The sequence below is a fragment of the Hylobates moloch genome, unplaced genomic scaffold, assembly GCF_009828535.3.
Source record: "Hylobates moloch isolate HMO894 unplaced genomic scaffold, HMol_V3 SCAFFOLD_23, whole genome shotgun sequence".
Classification (NCBI taxonomy): domain Eukaryota; kingdom Metazoa; phylum Chordata; class Mammalia; order Primates; family Hylobatidae; genus Hylobates; species Hylobates moloch.
This window is the reverse complement of record NW_026652298.1, coordinates 10,392,285-10,412,014: the sequence shown is the minus strand read 5'-3', so window position 1 is coordinate 10,412,014 and position 19,730 is coordinate 10,392,285. Positions and strand designations below refer to the sequence as shown.

The following is a 19,730-nucleotide window of genomic DNA, read 5'->3' as shown; positions in this document are numbered from 1 at the left end:
AATTTGAAATTTTTTGAGTTCTAGATTTGGAATGCTCAACCAGTAAGTATAATGCAAACCTTCCAAAACCAAAAAAAAAAAAAAATCTGAAATCTGAAACATTTCTGGTCCCAGTTACTTTGGATAAGGGATACTTAACCCATAACATACAGATGGCATTTGAAAGGAGTGCATAGACAAGATCTTGAAGACAAAGATAAATAGTTCAGAAAAAGGAAACCAAAGTCTGCTAAAGGTGATGAAAAGATGTAGCCAAGGAGAGAAAGAGGAAAATCAGGAATATATGATACAATGGAAGCCTGTAAAAGATTGCTTTAAAGAGAATGGGAGTAATCAATTATGTTGAATGCTACTGACAGATTAAATCAGATGAGGAGGATATTGGTAATATTGGAAGAGTAGTGTGATTTAGAGTAGTGCAATAAAAATAAGATTGCAATTAGTTGAGAAATACATGGGAGATAAGGAATTAGAGATAGCCAAAGTTTCGTTTGGATTTGAAGAGGAGGAAAGATTAGGGAGAATGTAGGGCGAAAATGCTCTTTGCTTTTTTTGTCTTAGGGAAGGGGTGTTAAGATGAAAAAGACTTGCATTTTTGGGAATGAGCCAGTGGGGACAGAGGTTATAGATACCCAGAAGATAATCTATAGGGTGAGATTTCTGACCATGCTGAAGGGAATCTGGACACAAGTAAGGGGATTAACATTAAAAATGGGGAGGAATCTCAAGACCAGTCTGGCCAATATGGTGAAACCCCATCTCTACTAAAAATACAAAAATTAGCCGGGCATGGTGGCGGGCACCTGTAGTCCCAGCTACTCGGGAGGCTGAGACAGGAGAATTACTTGAACCTGGGAGGCGGAGGTTGCAATGAGCCAAGATCATGCCACTGCACTCCAGCCTGGGCAACAGAGCGAGACTCCATCTCAAAAAAAAAAAAAGGAGGGGGGAGGAATCATGTTTCTATGATAACAGGAGTGAAGAAAAAAAAAGGGTAAGTGGAAGCAAATGTGTTTGTAGGTTTGTTGGTAAGACATTAAGGAAATTCTGATTGAGTGCCTCCTATTTTCTCCTTGAAATAAAAGATCAAATTACCTGTTGTGACTGAGTGGGTATATTTGTGGAGAAGATTTGAAATGGCTGAGGAATACTGCAGAGAAGAATACTAGTGAAATATAGTGGGACTGGCAGTCATTACTGAAATCCAGAGGAAATGAATAATCTTTTATGGTGACGTCACACTGCCCTAATTATAAGATTTTTTACCTGGGGAGAGCAAGGGATTGGCCAAGTCTGGGCTCATGGGCAAGTCTTGGCTCATGGCCTTTTTTTGTAAATAAAGTAGGTTTTGGACACAAATACTGAAACTGCCTTTGCAAAACTTATATCAGTTAGAAAACTGTGGCAGTAGGGGAGATCTGATCTAGCCCACCACCCCCTCTTGCCTTTAGCCTTCAAGCTGCCTGAATTATTCCTGGGCTTTGGCCAAGCTAACTTTGGAAGACATTTAGTTAATACTCTATTTTTTTATTTTATGTATGTATTTATTTATTTGTTTATTTATTTATTTTTGAGACAGAGTTTTGCTCTGTTGCCCAGGCTGTAGTGTAGTGGCGTAATCTTAGCTCACTGCAACCTCTCCCTCCCGGGTTCAAGCGATTCTCCTGTCTCAGCCTCTCATATAGCTGGGATTACAGGCGCCCGCCACCACGCCTAGCTAATTTTTGTATTTTAAGTAGAGACAGAGTTTCACCATGTTGACCAGGCTTGTCTCAAACTCCTGACCTCAAGTGGTTCCCCTGCCTCGGCCTCCCAAAGTACTGGGATTACAGGAGTGAGCCACTGTCCCCAGCCATTTATAGTTTAAATGATAATAGCCCTTCTCCAAAACTCAACCACCTTTGTAAAGCTAATGAGAGACGACCAGACTAGGAGGAGGAGACAAGCCTGAATTCTGCTAAAACATAGGCCCAGCAGTGGCTCACATCTGTAATCCCAACACTTTGGGAGGCCAAGGAGGGTGGATTGCTTGAGCTCAGGAGTTCGAGACCAGCCTGGGCAACATGGCAAAACCCCATCTCTACCAAAAATACAAAAATTAGCCAGTCTCATAACCCGGTCTCAAAAATAAATAAGAGACATAAATGATTGCCAGCCATTATTCCAGAGGTCATAAGATCTATAACTTCCCCAATTACTCCTGCATATAACATCACAACTGTAGAACCCGAGATTGGCCTTTTGAGATATCTTTTCAGGATTTTTTCATGTCTGACACCAGTGGCTCCACCTGGGCCTGCCAGCTGCCCCTGTGGCCCCACCCAGAAGTGGCTCAGTGCACAAGAGGACCATTCCCCACACCTTTATGATTGCACCCCCAACCAATCAATAGCAAGCATCCATTCATTGCCTAACCACTCCCACCCCTTCCCCCAAACTACCTTTGAAAAACCCCAAACCTACAAGACTTCAAGGAGATTGATTAGAGTAATATTAATAAATCCCATCTCCCACTTGGCATGGCCAGCCTTGCATCAGTTAAACTCTTTACTGCAATGCCATGGTCTTTGTGAATTGATTTTGTTTGTGCAGCAGGCAGGAAGAACCTGGTGAGCAGTTACAATATGTTCATTTATTGTCTGTGACTGCTTTAACATTGCAGTGACAGGGATGAGTAGTTGGTCCTGAAAACCTAAATTATTTACCATCTGACTTTTACAGAAAGTTTGCCAACACCTGGTGTAGATCAATTTGGATATAAGTACAGAGAAGGCAGACATTTGGGGTCACCCAGGGTGAAGTCTTGACAAGTGGAAGGATATTAGCAAAGGAATTGCAGATATTGGCAGTTGACCTTGGTATTGGTATTGGACCTTGAAATCCAAGATGGAGAGGAAGAGAAGTAGATGAAAGGAACTGATAGGGGTTCCAGAGTTTATTCAGATTTCTTGAGAGTATTTGGAGGGGGAGAAGCTGAAAATGATAGAAGATTGTGGTCATAGATAACTGAAATGTGTGATTTCAAAGAAGGGCCAATTCTAGGTAGCGACAGTGTCCTGGGTGTGGTAGCTCAGGTTATATGGAACTGAGAGGCAGTGCTGGCTACATCATCCATGTAGATGCTGAGCCCCTTCCCCACCAGGGTGGGCGGAGAGGAATGAGCCACAGGCTTGTATTTTCTTAATTTCTGGGATTTATTGGGAACATAAATTTTTTTCTCATAGAAGGGAAAGAATGTTGTAAATGACAGGATTTCAAATTATCAAGGTTTTTTGGGGTATTACATTCCTATGTTTTAGTTGAATTGCTAACAGTCAATTTAAAAATAGCTAAAAATTTAGGGAAAAGTAAATAGAAAATTTATTGCTTTGTTTTTATACTTAAACCTTATACTTTTTAAATGTCTTTTGATTACCAGACTGCAGATGTATTTAATTTTGAGGAAACAGTTTATAGTCATCATATGTCTCCAGTCTCCACCAAGCACTGTTTGGTAGCAGGTTTGTAAGTGTATTCTTTTGTCTTTTGACATACTGAAAACTTTCTCCCTTTTTATATCTAGTTAGTTTTGAGGTAGACATTTTAACCCAGAGGAATATCACAATTATATAAATATATATATATATATGTGCTATTTATATTCAACAGATATTGTGCAAGGCAAGCAGTATGCTGTGACCAGGATTCAGAGAATAAGAGCATATTTCTGTCTAAAGAGTTCCTTTTAAACCACCAAAGTTTCAGAGATTTTACATGAATAAAATTTGGCAACTTTCCCAATTTGACACAATGAAACAAGGAAATTATTACGTTCTCTAAGATTGTGATTCAAATTAAGCATCAATTTATATAAAAGCACCTGCAACAAACATCTTCATATATAAGGAAGAAAAAATGATTTTCTGGTATCAGGTATCTGGGCCCTGTGATTCATTATTTCTGTGGCACCATGTGAGTCTCTACCTCTTTTATCTGTAAAGAAGCTCTAGGAACTAAGTTGTCTTGAGGTCCTTTCAGTCTGTGTCCAGTTTCTGTGAATCTGTTACTAGTGATTGGAAGTATATCATTAACTTGGAAAAACTAAGCTATTAAAATACAATGATTTGATGTCATAAAATGGAATAGAACTGTACATACATACATACACATTTACCAATATAAATTTCCTGGGTTTGATACTGTGTTTTAGTTACCTCACACATAATCGTTGGGGAAACTTAGTGAAGGGTACACAGTTCTCTTTATACTAGCTTTGCAGCTGCTTGCAAATCTATAATTATTTCAGAATAAAAAATAAATGTAACAATAGAGGTTCTTACTACTAAAATATAACTGTAGTTAAAATAACTTTTCTAAATGTAAACACTAAAAATGACAATGTATTTTTGGCATATATCTTTATATTTCTGCATGGATACAGTGAAAATGTCATGATTACTAATGATAATGTCTTGTTTCCTTTTGACGATGACTTATGATAAAATTATCTTAAACCGATTCTGTTTTTACAGTTGGTACTAGAGGACCCAAAGTACAACTTTGTGATTTGAAGTCTGGATCCTGTTCTCACATTCTACAGGGTATTTTTATTTTATTTCAAACGGCAACTACTTTGAGTAAACGATTCAATAAAAAGAAACGTTACTAACAACGTATTCTTTGTAAGTGACATGACTGATGTACTTTGTGCTAGTTGTTAAGAGTCAGCAGGGAAATAAAGATCCTTCTGTGCATTATTCTTATAAAACTGAACCATTGAAAAGACATTTATATGAACAATGGTCATTGGGGAAGCTCAAACAATATGAAAAATAGGTCTAACTCAAAACCTTGTGTTATTTCTACATTTAAAAAAACTAATGCAACTCACATCACTGTATTTGTCTCATATGTATTATTTAATATTCTGGCTAATGAGTAAACAGTGTTCTTAATATTTAGGTACATTTTTTCTCAGTAAAAATATTTTAGAAAAATATATTGAAGTAATTCTTTGGTAAAGGTGTATTTAAATTATTCTTGCTACTTTTATCAGTATTAGATTGTCTAATTCTAAACAAGGAAAAGATAGAATGTAATTTATATATTTTGACTCATCCCAAAGAAACACATAACAAATACATTAAGAAAAGTTGGTGAGATGGGTAGCATTTTTTGACATTATTATGAATTTTTATTAACATAAGCTGGGCAGATGGAAATGTCTGATGTGAATATTTCAGTTAGGTAAAAGTGAATTAAAATATTGAAATCACTTACCCTTTGAACTTATCACCTGTGCTTTCTAGAAAAAAACATATAAATGCTTTTCTACAAGCATGAGTTAAAGTAAGTTTCTCTTATAACTTTAGGAGAAATTAGAAAACATTTTTATCCTTTAAAATGTTTGTCTTGTATGTTTTATTACAGTAATTGAGCTTGAGTTATATGGATTTACTGACATAAGCTAACAACTGTATTTAAAAAGAAAGACTTACTTAACTCTGTTTTTTCCAAAGCAAAATGAGTTGTTTTACAATAAAATGCCATGTGTTAGAAATACCCCTGTAAACTTCACATTAGCATTGAAACATCGATTATTATAAATCTGAAAAATGATCATATCCATTCACATTGAATATTTAGCCTCACTTTCTTCAGAATCAGGCAAAATTATTGGCACTTTATCTTCTGATTTTTTGGATATCTTGCAAGACTTTTCATATAGTTGTATTTGCAGGTCACAGACAAGAAATATTAGCAGTTTCCTGGTCACCACGTTATGACTATATCTTGGCAACAGCAAGGTAAAATTTAACTTATTTGCTTTTGAAGTTAGTAATTAATAATAAGCATTTTGAAAAGTCTACATTTATGTAATGTATATATTTTTGCATATTTAATTATTAATTCACTCCTTTAAAATGAAGTATTGAGTTAGAAATTTTAATTCATGTCACCAAAAGAAATCTTCCTTTGTATTGTAATTCTAATCCTATCCACCTTCAAGGTGTTTCACCTTAGAACACAGAGGATCTGTGTTGTGTGGTTCTTACACGCAAATGTATAACACGGTGCTAATTTTTAAATAGAGCATTTTTATTCATTATCTTTAACCTGGAATTGTTTTGAATTTGATATAACATATCCACAAATTCATTGATTCAATTTTCTAATATTTAATGACTTCCTCCAATGTGCCAAGCATTGTGCTAGGGACACAGAGGTAACCAAGGCTTTGAAAAACCAACAATCTAATGATCTAATGAGGCATATAGTCAAAAATCAGTGATTACAGGGCATCCTGAAAAATGCTTTAATAGAGGTACATCTCTGGTAGGTGTAATACAGGAAAAGAAAGCAGGATCACTTAACTCTGAGAGGATCAAAAGATGTGGGGAGGTTTATTTTTTGCTGGAGAAAAAGAGTATTGCATATTTATATGCTGGGGAAAGAGTATCAGTAGAGAGAAACAGGTGAAGATAAGAAATGGAGGGAATAATTGGTGCATTAGGTCCTTGAATACACAGAAGTGGGTAGTATCAAGGATCCAGATGAGGGTGGAGGAGACACCTAGTTTGGCACATGAAGAGCACTGTGAGACTAAATGGAAAGAGGAAAAGGTGGACATGAATACAGTTAAGTTTGTAGCATTAGCAGAGAAGCTCAAGAAATTCAGACTTAACAGCCTCTCTTGGTTTTTTTTTTTTTTTTCTCTTTTTTTTATTGTTATACTTTAGGTTTTAGGGTACATGTGCACAATGTGCAGGTTTGTTACATATGTATCCATGTGCCATGTTGTTTTGCTGCACCCATTAACTCGTCATTTAGCATTAGGTATATCTCCTAACGCTGTCCCTCCCCCTCCCCCTACCCCACAACAGTCCCCGGAGTGTGATGTTCCCCTTCCTGTGTCCATGAGTTCTCATTGTTCAATTCCCACCTATGAGTGAGAACCTGCAGTGTTTGGTTTTTTGTCCTTGTGATAGTTTACTAAGAATGATGTTTTCCAGTTTCATCCATGTCCCTACAAAGGATATGAACTCATCATTTTTTATGGCTGCATAGTATTCCATGGTGTATATGTGCCACATTTTCTTAATCCAGTCTATCGTTGTTGGACATTTGGGTTGGTTCCAATTCTTTGCTACTGTGAATAGTGCTGCAATAAACATACATGTGCATGTGTCTTTATAGCAGCATGATTTACACCTCTCTTGGTTTTTAGTGGAGTAGAACTTGATGTCATCTCTTGAAAATATAGGAATGAGGATGCAATTTTGAGGAAAGATAGTATGGATCTGGAATAATAGGTTGAAAGAGTGAGGGAGCTGATTAAGGGCCCATAGGATTACTGGGCAGTTGCTCCCAGTTGAATATGTAGAGCACAGCTGTACTAAGCCACAGAAATTAAAACATTAAATCAAAGAGACTTAACAATTTTCGGTGTCTACAGGAAAGTACCTAGATGCCTGAAAATTGTAGAAGTCATGGGTAAAAGGAAAAGAATCACAAAAAGGCTTGTAGGAGGGATCAAGGATCTAAGGAAGTAGAAGTATGAGAGTTAGACTAAGAAAATTTAGAAACTGAAGGGATAGGAAGTAGTAATCAAATATTTTTATATATTTTCATAAAACTTTAAGTAGAAGAAGAATTATTACAAAAGCTATTCATATTAATTTTATAAAGATCTGTGTCTGGATTTTTTTTTAAGTTGCCAGCCCTTTCTCCCTGTCACAGTTCAGGCCCCAAAGAAGCTTCCATTAATAACTGGCAGAATGTGATGTTGAAATTTACGATTTCTGAAGTGCAGCAAGGTCTAGAATGTAGCCATAAGAAGGCTAGCTGAAGAGGTATGAAGGTTAGGAGCTAGGTACTGGTTATGCTTGGGTGGCTTTTACATTTTTCATGCTTAACTTGGTTTTCATCAGATAAGAGGAGAGCTAAGAAGCTTTCCATTATAAGAATACTCCAGGAATTTGAATCAGTACCAGAATGGACCTAGTAATCAGTGTTAAAAGTTGAATATGTTCAAATCTAATCTGTTTCAGAAGAGACTTAAATCCTCATACTGATTTCATTTCCTTCACCTGGAAAGAAAGAAAACCAACTTAAGAATGGGTAATGCTAGCTTTTTGCTAACTATTCCAGTTGGCTAGGTTTGATGGTCATCTGTGAAAAGAATCGAGATTATAGAAACCAATAAACCCTGTGTGTATTTTTTTAATTATAAATAAAAAATAGGCTTATAAAAATGTAATGTAATGCTCTCTCTTATTAAAATGGCATTGATAAGCCCCCTGGGTTACAATATTGTTGAGGTCCTTGTGAGGACATGATAGCATCAGTTGAACTGATTAGGAGCACATTGGATTGCCAGGCATTTTTCTTTAGAAATAATCTAGAAGCTGAAATAGATGTCTGATCATAGATTTGCCTTTCTTCTTTTTGCTTACTTGAAAGAAAATGAAAGTAAGTGTCTAATTTCTAGGAGACATTAAATATAGTCCTCACATATCTGGCAAAGATTGATTTGAGTATAGGAAACCAAATGGAAATTAATTGTCCTCATTATTCACTTTACTCTTACCGTTTTTTATATAAAAAGGAAAAAAACCCCAAATCATATCAAATGGATTCTTGAGCAAAGTGAAATTAGTTAATTGCTTGTCTTGATAGCATTTGGATAACAAGCAGTAGAAAAGGTATGGTAAGGAACTTACTAGGAACAAGCTACAAGCCTTTCTGGTCCTTGGGAGAAAAGATGCTCATGTAATTTAAAACAATATAAAAAGCAGCAAAATTTTGTTCTTGTTATCTGGAAAAGGTTACTTTTTTTTTTTTTTTTTGCTATTTACTCACTTATTTGAGCTACTGTTGACTATTGAATATTTGCTGAAAAGGCGAAAGTTCAACAACCCTAATGTATGAATACATATGTACCTATATAACGAGACCTCTGTGTGCCATAAAATTAGAAAGGTGGATGAGGGGTACAGTCATTGTCCTAGCTACATATGTCAATGTAACATTTATTTCTTCTCAGTGCTGACAGTAGAGTAAAATTATGGGATGTGAGAAGAGCATCAGGATGTTTGATTACTCTTGATCAACATAATGGGAAAAAGTCACAAGCTGTTGAATCAGGTGAGGAAGAACGCATTAATAAATATGACAATGATAGTATTTTTTTACATTGAAAATTTTTAATTGCAGCCAAATAATAAATGCATATTGACAAATTGCAAACTTTATGATTTTTTAAACGGCATTCATCGTATATCACTTTTTTAATTTACATAAACTAAATTATGATTCTCTTTAAGATACAAATAAAAATGGCAGTTTCATTTGCCCCCAAATTTTCAAAAGTAGAAATTTTTCTGAATTAACTTGCTTTACTTTATTTTGTTTTTGCTCCATTGAGGCCAACTATAGAAATTCAATGCCATTTAAAAAGTCACAAAATTACAGAAATAGTAACATTTTGTGGCCATTGTATCAACATAAAATTGTGTTAAATGTGAATCAGCTGCAATCCATGTGACAAAGTACCTAAACTGCATTTTTACCATAGAATTTAATTCCTGTGTAGAAATTTTGATATAGAATTAATTCTGGACCAGAAATATATTAGAATGAACTATATAAAACCTGTAATTGTTTTATGTAATTTCTTAACAACTATAGTTTTATGTAGAAGCTACATAGTTTCTACATAAAACTATATAAAACAATCACAAAGTTTAAAAACTATATAAAACAATCAGGTTTTATATAGTTCATTCTAATATATTTCATATATTAGAATTTATATAGTTTTTTAAAAAAAACCTTATGAAACATGTAAACTATATAAAACATGTTTTATATGTTTTTAAATTAATTAGGCTATTTTAGAATTATGCTTTCTCAAACTTGTTAATTTTGAAAGTGATATAAATTTTGAGACTACAACAGTCATCCTTTCCCTGTTTTTTTTTAAATGGAAAACACTAGAATTATTGATTTTAATAGTCCACAGAATGATTTTTAGGTTAGCAATAAAAATATATAAGAGAGATGAAAGGCATTTAATTTTAAATGTTAATGTTGGCCGGGCGCGGTGGCTCACGCTTGTAATCCCAGCACTTTGGGAGGCCGAGGCGGGCGGATCACGAGGTCAGGAGATCGAGACCACGGTGAAACCCCGTCTCTACTAAAAATACAAAAAATTAGCCGGGTGTGGTGGCGGGCACCTGTAGTCTCAGCTACTTGGAGAGGCTGAGGCAGGAGAATGCCGTGAACCCGGGAGGCGGAGCTTGCAGTGAGCCGAGATCGCGCCACTGCACTCCAGCCTGGGCGACAGAGCGAGACTCCGCCTCAAAAAAAATAAATAAATAAATAAAAATAAATAAATAAATAAATGTTAATGTTTAAGCTACACACTTAATTGAATTTCATGGCACAATTTCCTCGCTGGAAAAAAAAGTTTGTTCAGCAGAAATTTTTTCCCTTTTTTTTGTTTTCCTCTATTTTTATGATTCTGATTTATATAGCTTATTCTATTCAAATAATCTGAAGGGTTGGTTAATTTTAAGTATAATCTACTTACACTTTTTAAGTAACTCAAGTTGTTGTCCTTTAATATGTTTAATTGTATCATCAAACATTAAATATGTCCTGAATGCAAGAACAGATAAACCGAACTATATTTTTCATTGCAGCAAACACTGCTCATAATGGGAAAGTTAATGGCTTATGTTTTACAAGTGATGGGCTTCACCTCCTCACTGTTGGTACAGATAATCGAATGAGGCTCTGGAATAGTTCCAATGGAGAAAACACACTTGTAAGAGATTTTTAAGTATATATTTGGGTATAAATTAAGAAATGGATCTGTGACATACATTTGATTTTTTTATATATTTAACTCATTTATTCCCTTTGAATCACAGCTCTTTTTAAAAATGTGTTTCTACTATGTGGACTAGTAATTCTCAACTCAAGACAACCCACCCTTACCCACTACCTACCACATTCCCCCTACTTAGCAGAGAATCACTGTTCTACTGAGCCACTGTTCTCAATGAGAGTGCAAAGCATAGTAGAGAAAAATAAAAGACTGAGGACTACTGATATAAATTAAAGATATGAAGCTAAATAATCAAATTTTATATAGGTTGAGTATCCCTAATCTGAAAATCTGAAATCTGAAATGTTCCAAAATCTGAAATTTTTTGAGTGCCAGCATGACACACGAAGTGCTCACTGGAACATTTCAGATTTTGAATATTCAGATTAGGGGTGTTCAGCCAGTAAAGCAAATATTCTAAAATCCAAAATACTTCTAGTCCAAATCATTTTGGATGGGGATACTTAACCTGTGCTATATATGACTTGTAAACAAAATTCACAGTGAATTTTATAGCACCAGAATATGTAGTACTTTAATACTACTGGAATAAATATATTTCGAAGGTGCTATATTCTTATGTGGCTATTAATTTCTAGTACTTGTTTTTATGTATGTTATAGTCTTATCAGGTATGCCTATGGTTTAATAATTTTCAGAATAAACTACTAAAAGCTTATAATTTGGTGATAATAGCTAATATTTATTGAGAGCTTATATGTCAGATACTGTGCTAATAATAATTAGCATTTAATTTGCCAGGCAGTATTAGACAGCAGTGGGCAAAACATAGAAAAGTCCTGTCCTCATGGAGCTTACATTTCAGCAAGAGTATGAAAGGCATCAATCAGTTAATAGATGGACAGATGGATAAATTACATATTAGATTAGGTAAGGACTATGAAGAAAAGCCAAGCAAAGAAAGGAGCACAGGAAATATTGGGACGTTGGAGTTGCTGTTCACAAAGGGCAGTCAGGGTAGGCTTCACTAAGGTGACATTTGGCCTGAAGGAAATGGGGAAGCGGCTCATCAGTTGTTTGCTGGGGGATATCATTCTAGTCAGAGAAAGAAAAAAGGTACAAAGACCCTGAGGCAAGAACTTCCTTGGGATAGGCAAAGAAGAGCTAAGAGGTTCTTGCATTGGAATATGAAGGGAATAACAGATGAGGAACAGAAGGAACTAGGGTGCCAGATGATACGGGCCCTGCAAGCCTTTGTAAGGGGTCAGGCTTTTCTCTGGGTGAGATGGAAAGCCACTAAAGGCATGTGAGTGGAGAAGTGACAGGATCACTCTGGAAGAGTAGCTGGGCATGTGTGTCAAAGTTTAATGTGATAAATATAAATGGTACTGAATGTATATATAAATTGTTCATGTGGCTCTATTCCATTTTTCTTTCCTTCTTGAAGGTGAGTCTCATGCCCTCTGGATTTTTTCTATTAAGTCCATATCTAAAATAATGTGTTGAAAATGGATAATACATTTTACAGTGGACTTGATCAAAGTAAAAGTAATTCATGCACAGATGACTAAGGTATCCCAGAAACTGACCTACACAGAATACTTACAGTTGATACCAGAAAAGATACTTTAAGGGGAAACACTGTCTTCAGATTTTTAAAGAGCTATCAGATAGAACCAGTCCTGCCATTTACTAACTTCTTTTTTTTATTTTAAAGTTGACAGGCCAGGTACAGTGGTTCACGCCTGTAATCCCAGCACTTTGGGAGGCCGAGGTGTGTGGATCACGAGGTCAGGAGATCAAGACGATCCTGGCTAACACGGTGAAACCCCATCTCTACTAAAAATACAAAAAATTAGCCAGGTGGTGGGCGCCTGTAGTCTCAGCTACCCTGGAGGCTGAGGCAGGAGAATTGCTTGAACCCGGGAGGTGGAGGTTGCAGTGAGCCGAGATCGCGCCATTGCACTCCAGCCTGGGCAACGAGAGTGAAACTCCATCTCAAACAAAAAAGAAATATTAATATGAGTTCGAGACCAGCCTGACCAACATGGAGAAACCCCATCTCTACTAAAAGTACAAAATTAGCCGGGCATGGTAGCACATGCCTATAATTCCAGCTACTTGGGGGCTGAGGCAGGAGAATCGCTTGAACCCAGGAGGCAGAGGTTGCGGTGAGCCGAGAGCATGCCATTGCACTGCAGCCTGGGCAATAAGAGCAAAAACTCCGTCTCAAAAAAAAAAGAAATATTAATATGACATTAAGTTGCAGGATGGATTGGAGGAAGAAACCCTAAGGACAAGACAAAAGTTAATGCCCTGGTTCAATATTCATACCTCATTCAACACTTTCCAGTTCATATTTGGGAAGGAATGTGATATACTGGAAAGACCATAGGTTTTATAACTAGGTGTCCTGATAAACAAATGTGAATAAGGCCATCACAGTCTAGCAGTTTATAATTTTTCCAGGGGGACCAGTGAAATACTAGTTGAAAACTGTTTTGTATTTTTTCTTTGTCACCCCACCCCCATATCATTGTGCAAATTGTTGCACATGTAGGATCAGAAGACACAAATGAGGGAATGTTATACTTTTAAACATGTATAGGAATTAATCTAGGAACTTACTGAATACCTTTGTGTTCCAGGTGCTCTCATATGGATTATTTCATTTGCTTTTTCACAATAAATAACTCTATAAGTAAATGATATTTCCGTTTAACAGATAAGAAGAATGAAATGAGGTCATTAAATCATTATTCATAAGGGGCAAAAAAAAGATGAGTTTTTAAAACCCACGTCCACTGAAATGAGTTTAATATTTAACCCACTATACTGCTGCTGCCATGAGGTAGCTAAATTCATGTACCCATTTCTGGCACAAGTTAGCCTAAAGGGAAAGTAAGCCAAGTATAGTATCCATAGATTATTAGCATATATCCATTTTGACCTAGGTGTTTTTATTTATGTATATATACACATACACATACACACACACTTATCTAACCTATAGAGGAAAAGTGAATCACTTTTTTTTTTTTTTTTTTTGAGGTGGAGTCTCGCTTTGTTGCCCAGGCTGAAGGGCAGTGGCGCCATCTTGGCTCACTGCACCCTCCACCTCCCAGGTTCAAGCAATTCTCTATCTCAGCTCCTGAGTAGCTGGGATTACAGGCACCCACCACCATGCCTGGCTAATATTTTTGTGTTTTTTGCAGAGATGGGATTTCACCATCTTGGCCAGGCTGGTCTTGAACTCCTGATCTTGTGATCTGCCTGCCTCAGCCTCCCAAACTGCTGGGATTACAGGCGTGAGCCACCGTGCCCAGCCGACAAATCACTATTTAAACTTCAGTATTAGCCCTGACGACAGTGGATTTGGTTGATATGCATGATCATGATTCCCAAATGATTAGTTACTGGTTTTACACTCACCCCAAGCATATCAAAATTATTATCAGGAAGTAAACCCATCAACTTATTTAGCCCAAAGCTTCTCAAATTTGCATGAGCATACAGATTACCTAGGGATCTTGTTAAAATGAAGATTATTTTCGGTAGGATTGGGGTGGGGCCTGGAAGTCTGCATGTCTGACTGTTTCAGGTGATGCTCACACTGCTGAGCCTGCACACTACACCTTTGGAGTACAAGCGTAGAATTTTAATTTTTGTCCCAAATACATAATTATTTATATAATGGTAAAACTACAGTGTACACACTATTTATGGTCTGTGCTTTTTTACACTTAGCCTTTATCCCTGTTTTCTGCATAATTTTCATAATTATGATTTATATAAATCATAAAGTTAATGTGACATTATTAGGAATATATACCTATTCTCAGTTATTTCCCCATTCTAAATAATACTGGATAGAATTCCTCTGGGCATATAGCTTTTGCTATTTAATTATTTCCTTAAGATAAATTCCCAGCCAGGCACAGTGGCTCACACCTGTAATTCCAGCACTTTGGGAGGCCAAGGAGGGCATATCACGAGGTCAGGAGATCGAGACCGTCCTGGCTAACACAGTGAAACCTCGTGTCTACTAAAAATACAAAAAATTAGCCGGGTGTGGTGGCAGGCCCCTGTAGTCCCAGCTACTCGGAAGGCTGAGGCAGGAGAATGCTGTGAACCCGGGAGGCGGAGCTTGCAGTGAGCCGAGATTGCACCACTGCACTCCAGCCTGGGCGACAGAGCAAGTCTCCGTCTCAAAAATAAATAAATAAATAAATAAATTCCCAGGAGCAATTACCAGGTCAAGGGGTAAGAATATCTTTGCTGTTTAATGGATAAAATTTTGCAAGATGAAAAGAGTTCTAGAGAGGGATAGTGATGGGAGTTGCACAACAACATGAACGCACTTAATGCCATTGAGTACCATTAAAAATGGTTATTGTGGTAAATTTTATGTGTATGAAAAAATGTTTAACTATAAAGAGAAGGGAGAAGCCCCGCCCCCTCATGGAGACTGCACAGTGGGTGGAGTCGGGTGCTGCCAGGCTGGCATCCGGAAGCCAGAAGTCTGGAGCCTAGCAGCACAAGAGCATCTGTTACTCTTTCTTCTCAGATCCCCGCCGGAAGTGTAGGAAGAGAGCAAGCGGATTTGAACCTATCTGCTTTCAAGCTGGTCATCATGATGAAACTTAGAAACAAAAATGAAAAGCCAAGTAAAGGTTCCAAGGGCTGTAAGAAGCCTGCAAAACAAAATGGAAAGAAAGCAACCTCCAAAGTGCCCTCTGCTTCTCAGTTTGTTCACTCCAATGATCATGCCAGTCGAGAGGCTGAAATAAAGAAGAGGGTTGAGGAGATGAGGGAGAAGCAGCAAGCTGCCCAGGAGCAAGAAAGACAAAAACGCAGGTCTATCAAGAGCTATTGTGAGGATATCCTAAGACGCCAGGAGGAGTTTGAGTGTAAGGAGGAAGTTTTGCAGGAATTAAATATGTTTCCTCAGCTGGATGACAAGGCCACAATGAAGGCTTATTACAAGGAGTTCCGTAAGGTGGTAGAATACTCTGATGTGATTCTGGAAATCCTGGATGCCAGAGACCCATTAGGCTGCTGCTGCTGCTGCTTCCAGATGGAGGAGGCTGTCCTACGGGCAGAAGGCAACGAGAAGCTGGTCCTGGTCTTGAAAAAGATTGACCTGGTCTCCAAGGAGGTTGTGAAGTGGCTGAATTACCTTCGGAATGAGTTGCCAACTGTGGCTTTCAAGGCCAGGACCCAGCATCGGGTCAGCTTTGGAGCTGAAAGCCTCATGAGGGTTCTGGGGAACTATTGCTGCCTTGGTGAAGTGCGCACCCCCATCCATATGGGCATTGGGGGCCTTCCCAATAACGGGAAGAGCAGCCTGATTAAAAGCCTGAAGCGCAGCCATGCATGCAGTGTGGGAGCCATTCCTGGGGTCACGAAACTCATGCAGGAGATCTACCTGGACAAGTTCATCTGGCTGCTGGATGCTCCAGCCATTGTTCCGGGGCCCAGCTCAGAGGTGGGCACCATCCTGCATAACTGCATCCATATCTAGAGGCTGGCAGACCCCATGACCCTGGTGGAGACCATCTTGCAGTGCTGCAACCTGGAGGAGATTTCCAACTATTACCTTCTTTCTGGGTACCGGACTACTGAGCACTTTCTGACGGCAGTGGCCCACCATTTGGGGAAGAAGAGAGACTTACACAGTCAGGAGCAGGCAGCCAAAGCTGTCTTAGCTGACTGGGTGAGCGGGAAGATCAGCTTCTATAGACCACCACCACCCACTCACACTCTGCCCACCCATCTCAGCGCTGAGATCATTAAGGAAATGACCAAGGTCTTCGACATCGAGGATACCGAGCAGGTCAATGAAGACACCATGGAATGCTTGGCCACTGGAGAATCTGATGAGCTGTTGGGTGACACAGACCCACTCAAAATGGAGATCAAGTTGCTCCATTCTCCGATGATGAAAATAGCAGATGCCATTGAAAATAAAGCTACCATGTATAAGATTGGAGATCTCACTGGTTATTGCACCAATCCGAATCGTCATCAGATGGGGTGGGCTAAACTCAATGTAGACCACCACCCTAAAAAAAACAGTAAGGTGGATGTGTGTCCAGTGGACTGCTGCCCAGTACTGCAGAGGATCATGGAGATGGACCCCCTACAACAGGGCCAGGCTCTGGCATCCTCCCTGAAGAATAAGAATTTGCAGAAACGTGCAGATAAAATCCCCAGGGAGCTGTCTGATTCCATGATGTCTGCCCTCCACCTCTCTGGCAATGCTGATGGCAGTGTTGGTGACTAATTGACTGATCTCACTTCCCTTCCGATCCAAGCACCAGTTCCAGTGGGACGGGAGATTACCAGTGAAATAGTTTGGTTCTCCCTGAAGCATCTGCTTTTAAAAGAACCCTTCCCCAACTATGTGTCTTTTGCTCCCACTGTTCTCTCCACTCTCTCCAGGAAAAAGAGCCCCAAGAGGCTGGAGCTGACAAACCCAGTACCCTTTATTTAACCCCTACTCTGTTTTATAACAGAAATAAAAAAGTATCAGCAGGAAAAAAAAAAAAGAATATGCCCCCCCCCCAAAAATATCATTACCCCCCCTCCCAAAAATACCATTCTTTCGAAAAGAATAGTTTTTTGGGGGTATTACCCCCCCAAAAAATCCTTGGGGGGGTATTCTTTTGAAAAGAATGTTTTTTGGGGTATATAATATACCCCCCAAAAAGCAATATTATTCTTTTGAAAAGAATGGTTGCATTAATAAACCATTTGCCCTTTTAGAAAGAATAGCCAAATTACACTGCCACCAACATGTTTACCTCACTTGTATCACTATTTAATGTCTTACGTTTTTTAAATTTTTTGCTAAATGGTCTAAAATGATTCTTCAAGGTTGAAGTCTGTATCTTACTTCTATTAAGATTGAAAAGTAAACATTTACCCCTGTGGTTTTTTACTATTTGTATTTCCTCTTTTGTTAAATGTACATTCATGTCATTGGCCCTTGTTCTGTCAACGTTGAACATTTTCCTTAAATTTAAAAGAGCCCTTTTTATAGCATAATATTTTAAGTAATTCTCCTAGTCTTTGTTCTTTTAAATTCAGATTTAAGAGATTAGTAACCTTATTATTTTAATCCTACAGGTGAACTATGGAAAAGTTTGTAATAACAGTAAAAAAGGATTGAAATTCACTGTCTCCTGTGGCTGCAGTTCAGAATTTGTTTTTGTACCATATGGTAGCACCATTGCTGTTTATACAGTTTACTCAGGAGAACAGATAACTATGCTTAAGGGACATTATAAAACTGTTGACTGCTGTGTATTTCAGTCAAATTTCCAGGTAAGAATGATACAGGAATTTAAAATGTTCAGCTAGCTAGCTTGCCAGACCAATTATATGTAAAAGAATAAATTATGATTTCATTCTGAGGAGTTATACTTTTAATCCACATTTGTAGTAGGATTTATTTAATAGAGAATAGCACAGCCTAGATTGTTAGATAGCATACAATGTATGAATGAATCAATATAATACTGTGCAACTTGATTGGTATAAATTCTGTTTCTTTTGCATATGATCTTCATTTATTTAACAATTGAAAATCTGTGGTGAATTAAAATAATTTCTTGAAACAATCTTTTGGGTAAGAAATGAAATATAGACATTTAATCATAAAATATAATTTGTATATGTTGGTTTATGTATGTGTGGATGATCTATTCTTCCTTATTTTCTATCAACGGCTAGTAAAGGGAGGTTTTGAAGTACAACCTATATAATTTCTTAAATACTCTGGCTTTTGTTTGTTTGTTGTACATCCAGACCTTTTCACATCACCAATGGAGCAGATCGTTTTTCATTTTTTCAGAGAACATTTGCACAAATTACCTCATGCACTCCTTTAAATAAGTATAACATTGCAAGATAGTTGGTATTTTCCCTGTTTTGTAGGTAAGGAAAATGAAACTCATGTCAGTTAAATACTGATAGAATGAACATTACGGATTATTAGAGCTCAAGGAGACTATCACTTTGAATCTCCTATTCATTCATTCATTAATACTGATTGCCTAATTTATGCCTGACACTCTGCTGTAAGATATATAGACCTGATTTTTCAGCCAGTACATACCATTATGGCAGTATTCATTATTAAAATATTTAAATATTTATGTATCCTACTGGCTGGTAAACAGCTGCTGCACCAAGCCCCCCAAGCGACCTCCAGCCTCAGCCCCTTCCCTGGGACCTCTTAGACGTCACCTTAACCTAGCAACTAAAAGGGGACCTACAAGACCGTACTCCAACCCTGTAGCCAGTATCTCTTTTTATTAGTCAATAAGAAGGTATATAACCATTTGTTAAACATTTTTAGTGTTCTGGTAGAAGAAAACTAAAGCACCAGAGAGGTGATATGACTTGCCCCTAACCTGCAAATAGTTATTGATAAAGCATATTTTTGCATTCAAAGAAATTCTTAAAAACATTGTCCCTCCTTTCTTGTGCAAAGTTACTTAGAGACACAGCCGAAATTTCATCCCAGGTACTCTGACCACAAATTATTTTTTTCTACCAAATTGGAGCTTCTCTAATAGGTGCGCCTAGAATGGATTAAAATCGTGCCAATGGCTGCACACAGTGGCTCATGCCTGTAATCCCAGCACTTTGGGAGGCCGAAAGGATCTCTTGAGCCCAGGAGTTCCAGGCCAGCCTAGGTGACAGAATGAAGCCCTGTATTTAAAAAAATCAAAAAATCAGCCAGGTGTAGTGGTGTATGCCTGTAGTCCCAGCTGTGCAGGAGGCTGAAGCGAGAGGATTGCTTGAGTCCAGGAGATTGAGTGAGCCGTGTTCACACCACTGCACTCCAACATGGGCAACCGAATAGAAATTCATGAATCTATGCTGG

General features: G+C 37.7%; 1 protein-coding gene across 1 annotated transcript in view; it reads left to right on the top strand.

Annotated features, from left to right (window-relative positions):
* ERCC8 (ERCC excision repair 8, CSA ubiquitin ligase complex subunit) overlaps positions 1-17,412 on the top strand; it is a 53,228-nt gene extending 35,816 nt beyond the window's left edge. The window contains 6 exon segments of the mRNA XM_032144759.2: positions 3,419-3,500; positions 4,512-4,580; positions 5,720-5,786; positions 9,026-9,126; positions 10,686-10,810; positions 15,402-17,412. Coding sequence (XP_032000650.1) covers positions 3,419-3,500; positions 4,512-4,580; positions 5,720-5,786; positions 9,026-9,126; positions 10,686-10,810; positions 15,402-17,120 — 2,163 coding nt within the window. The 3' untranslated portion in view covers positions 17,121-17,412.
* The last annotated feature ends 2,318 nt before the right edge of the window (positions 17,413-19,730 follow it).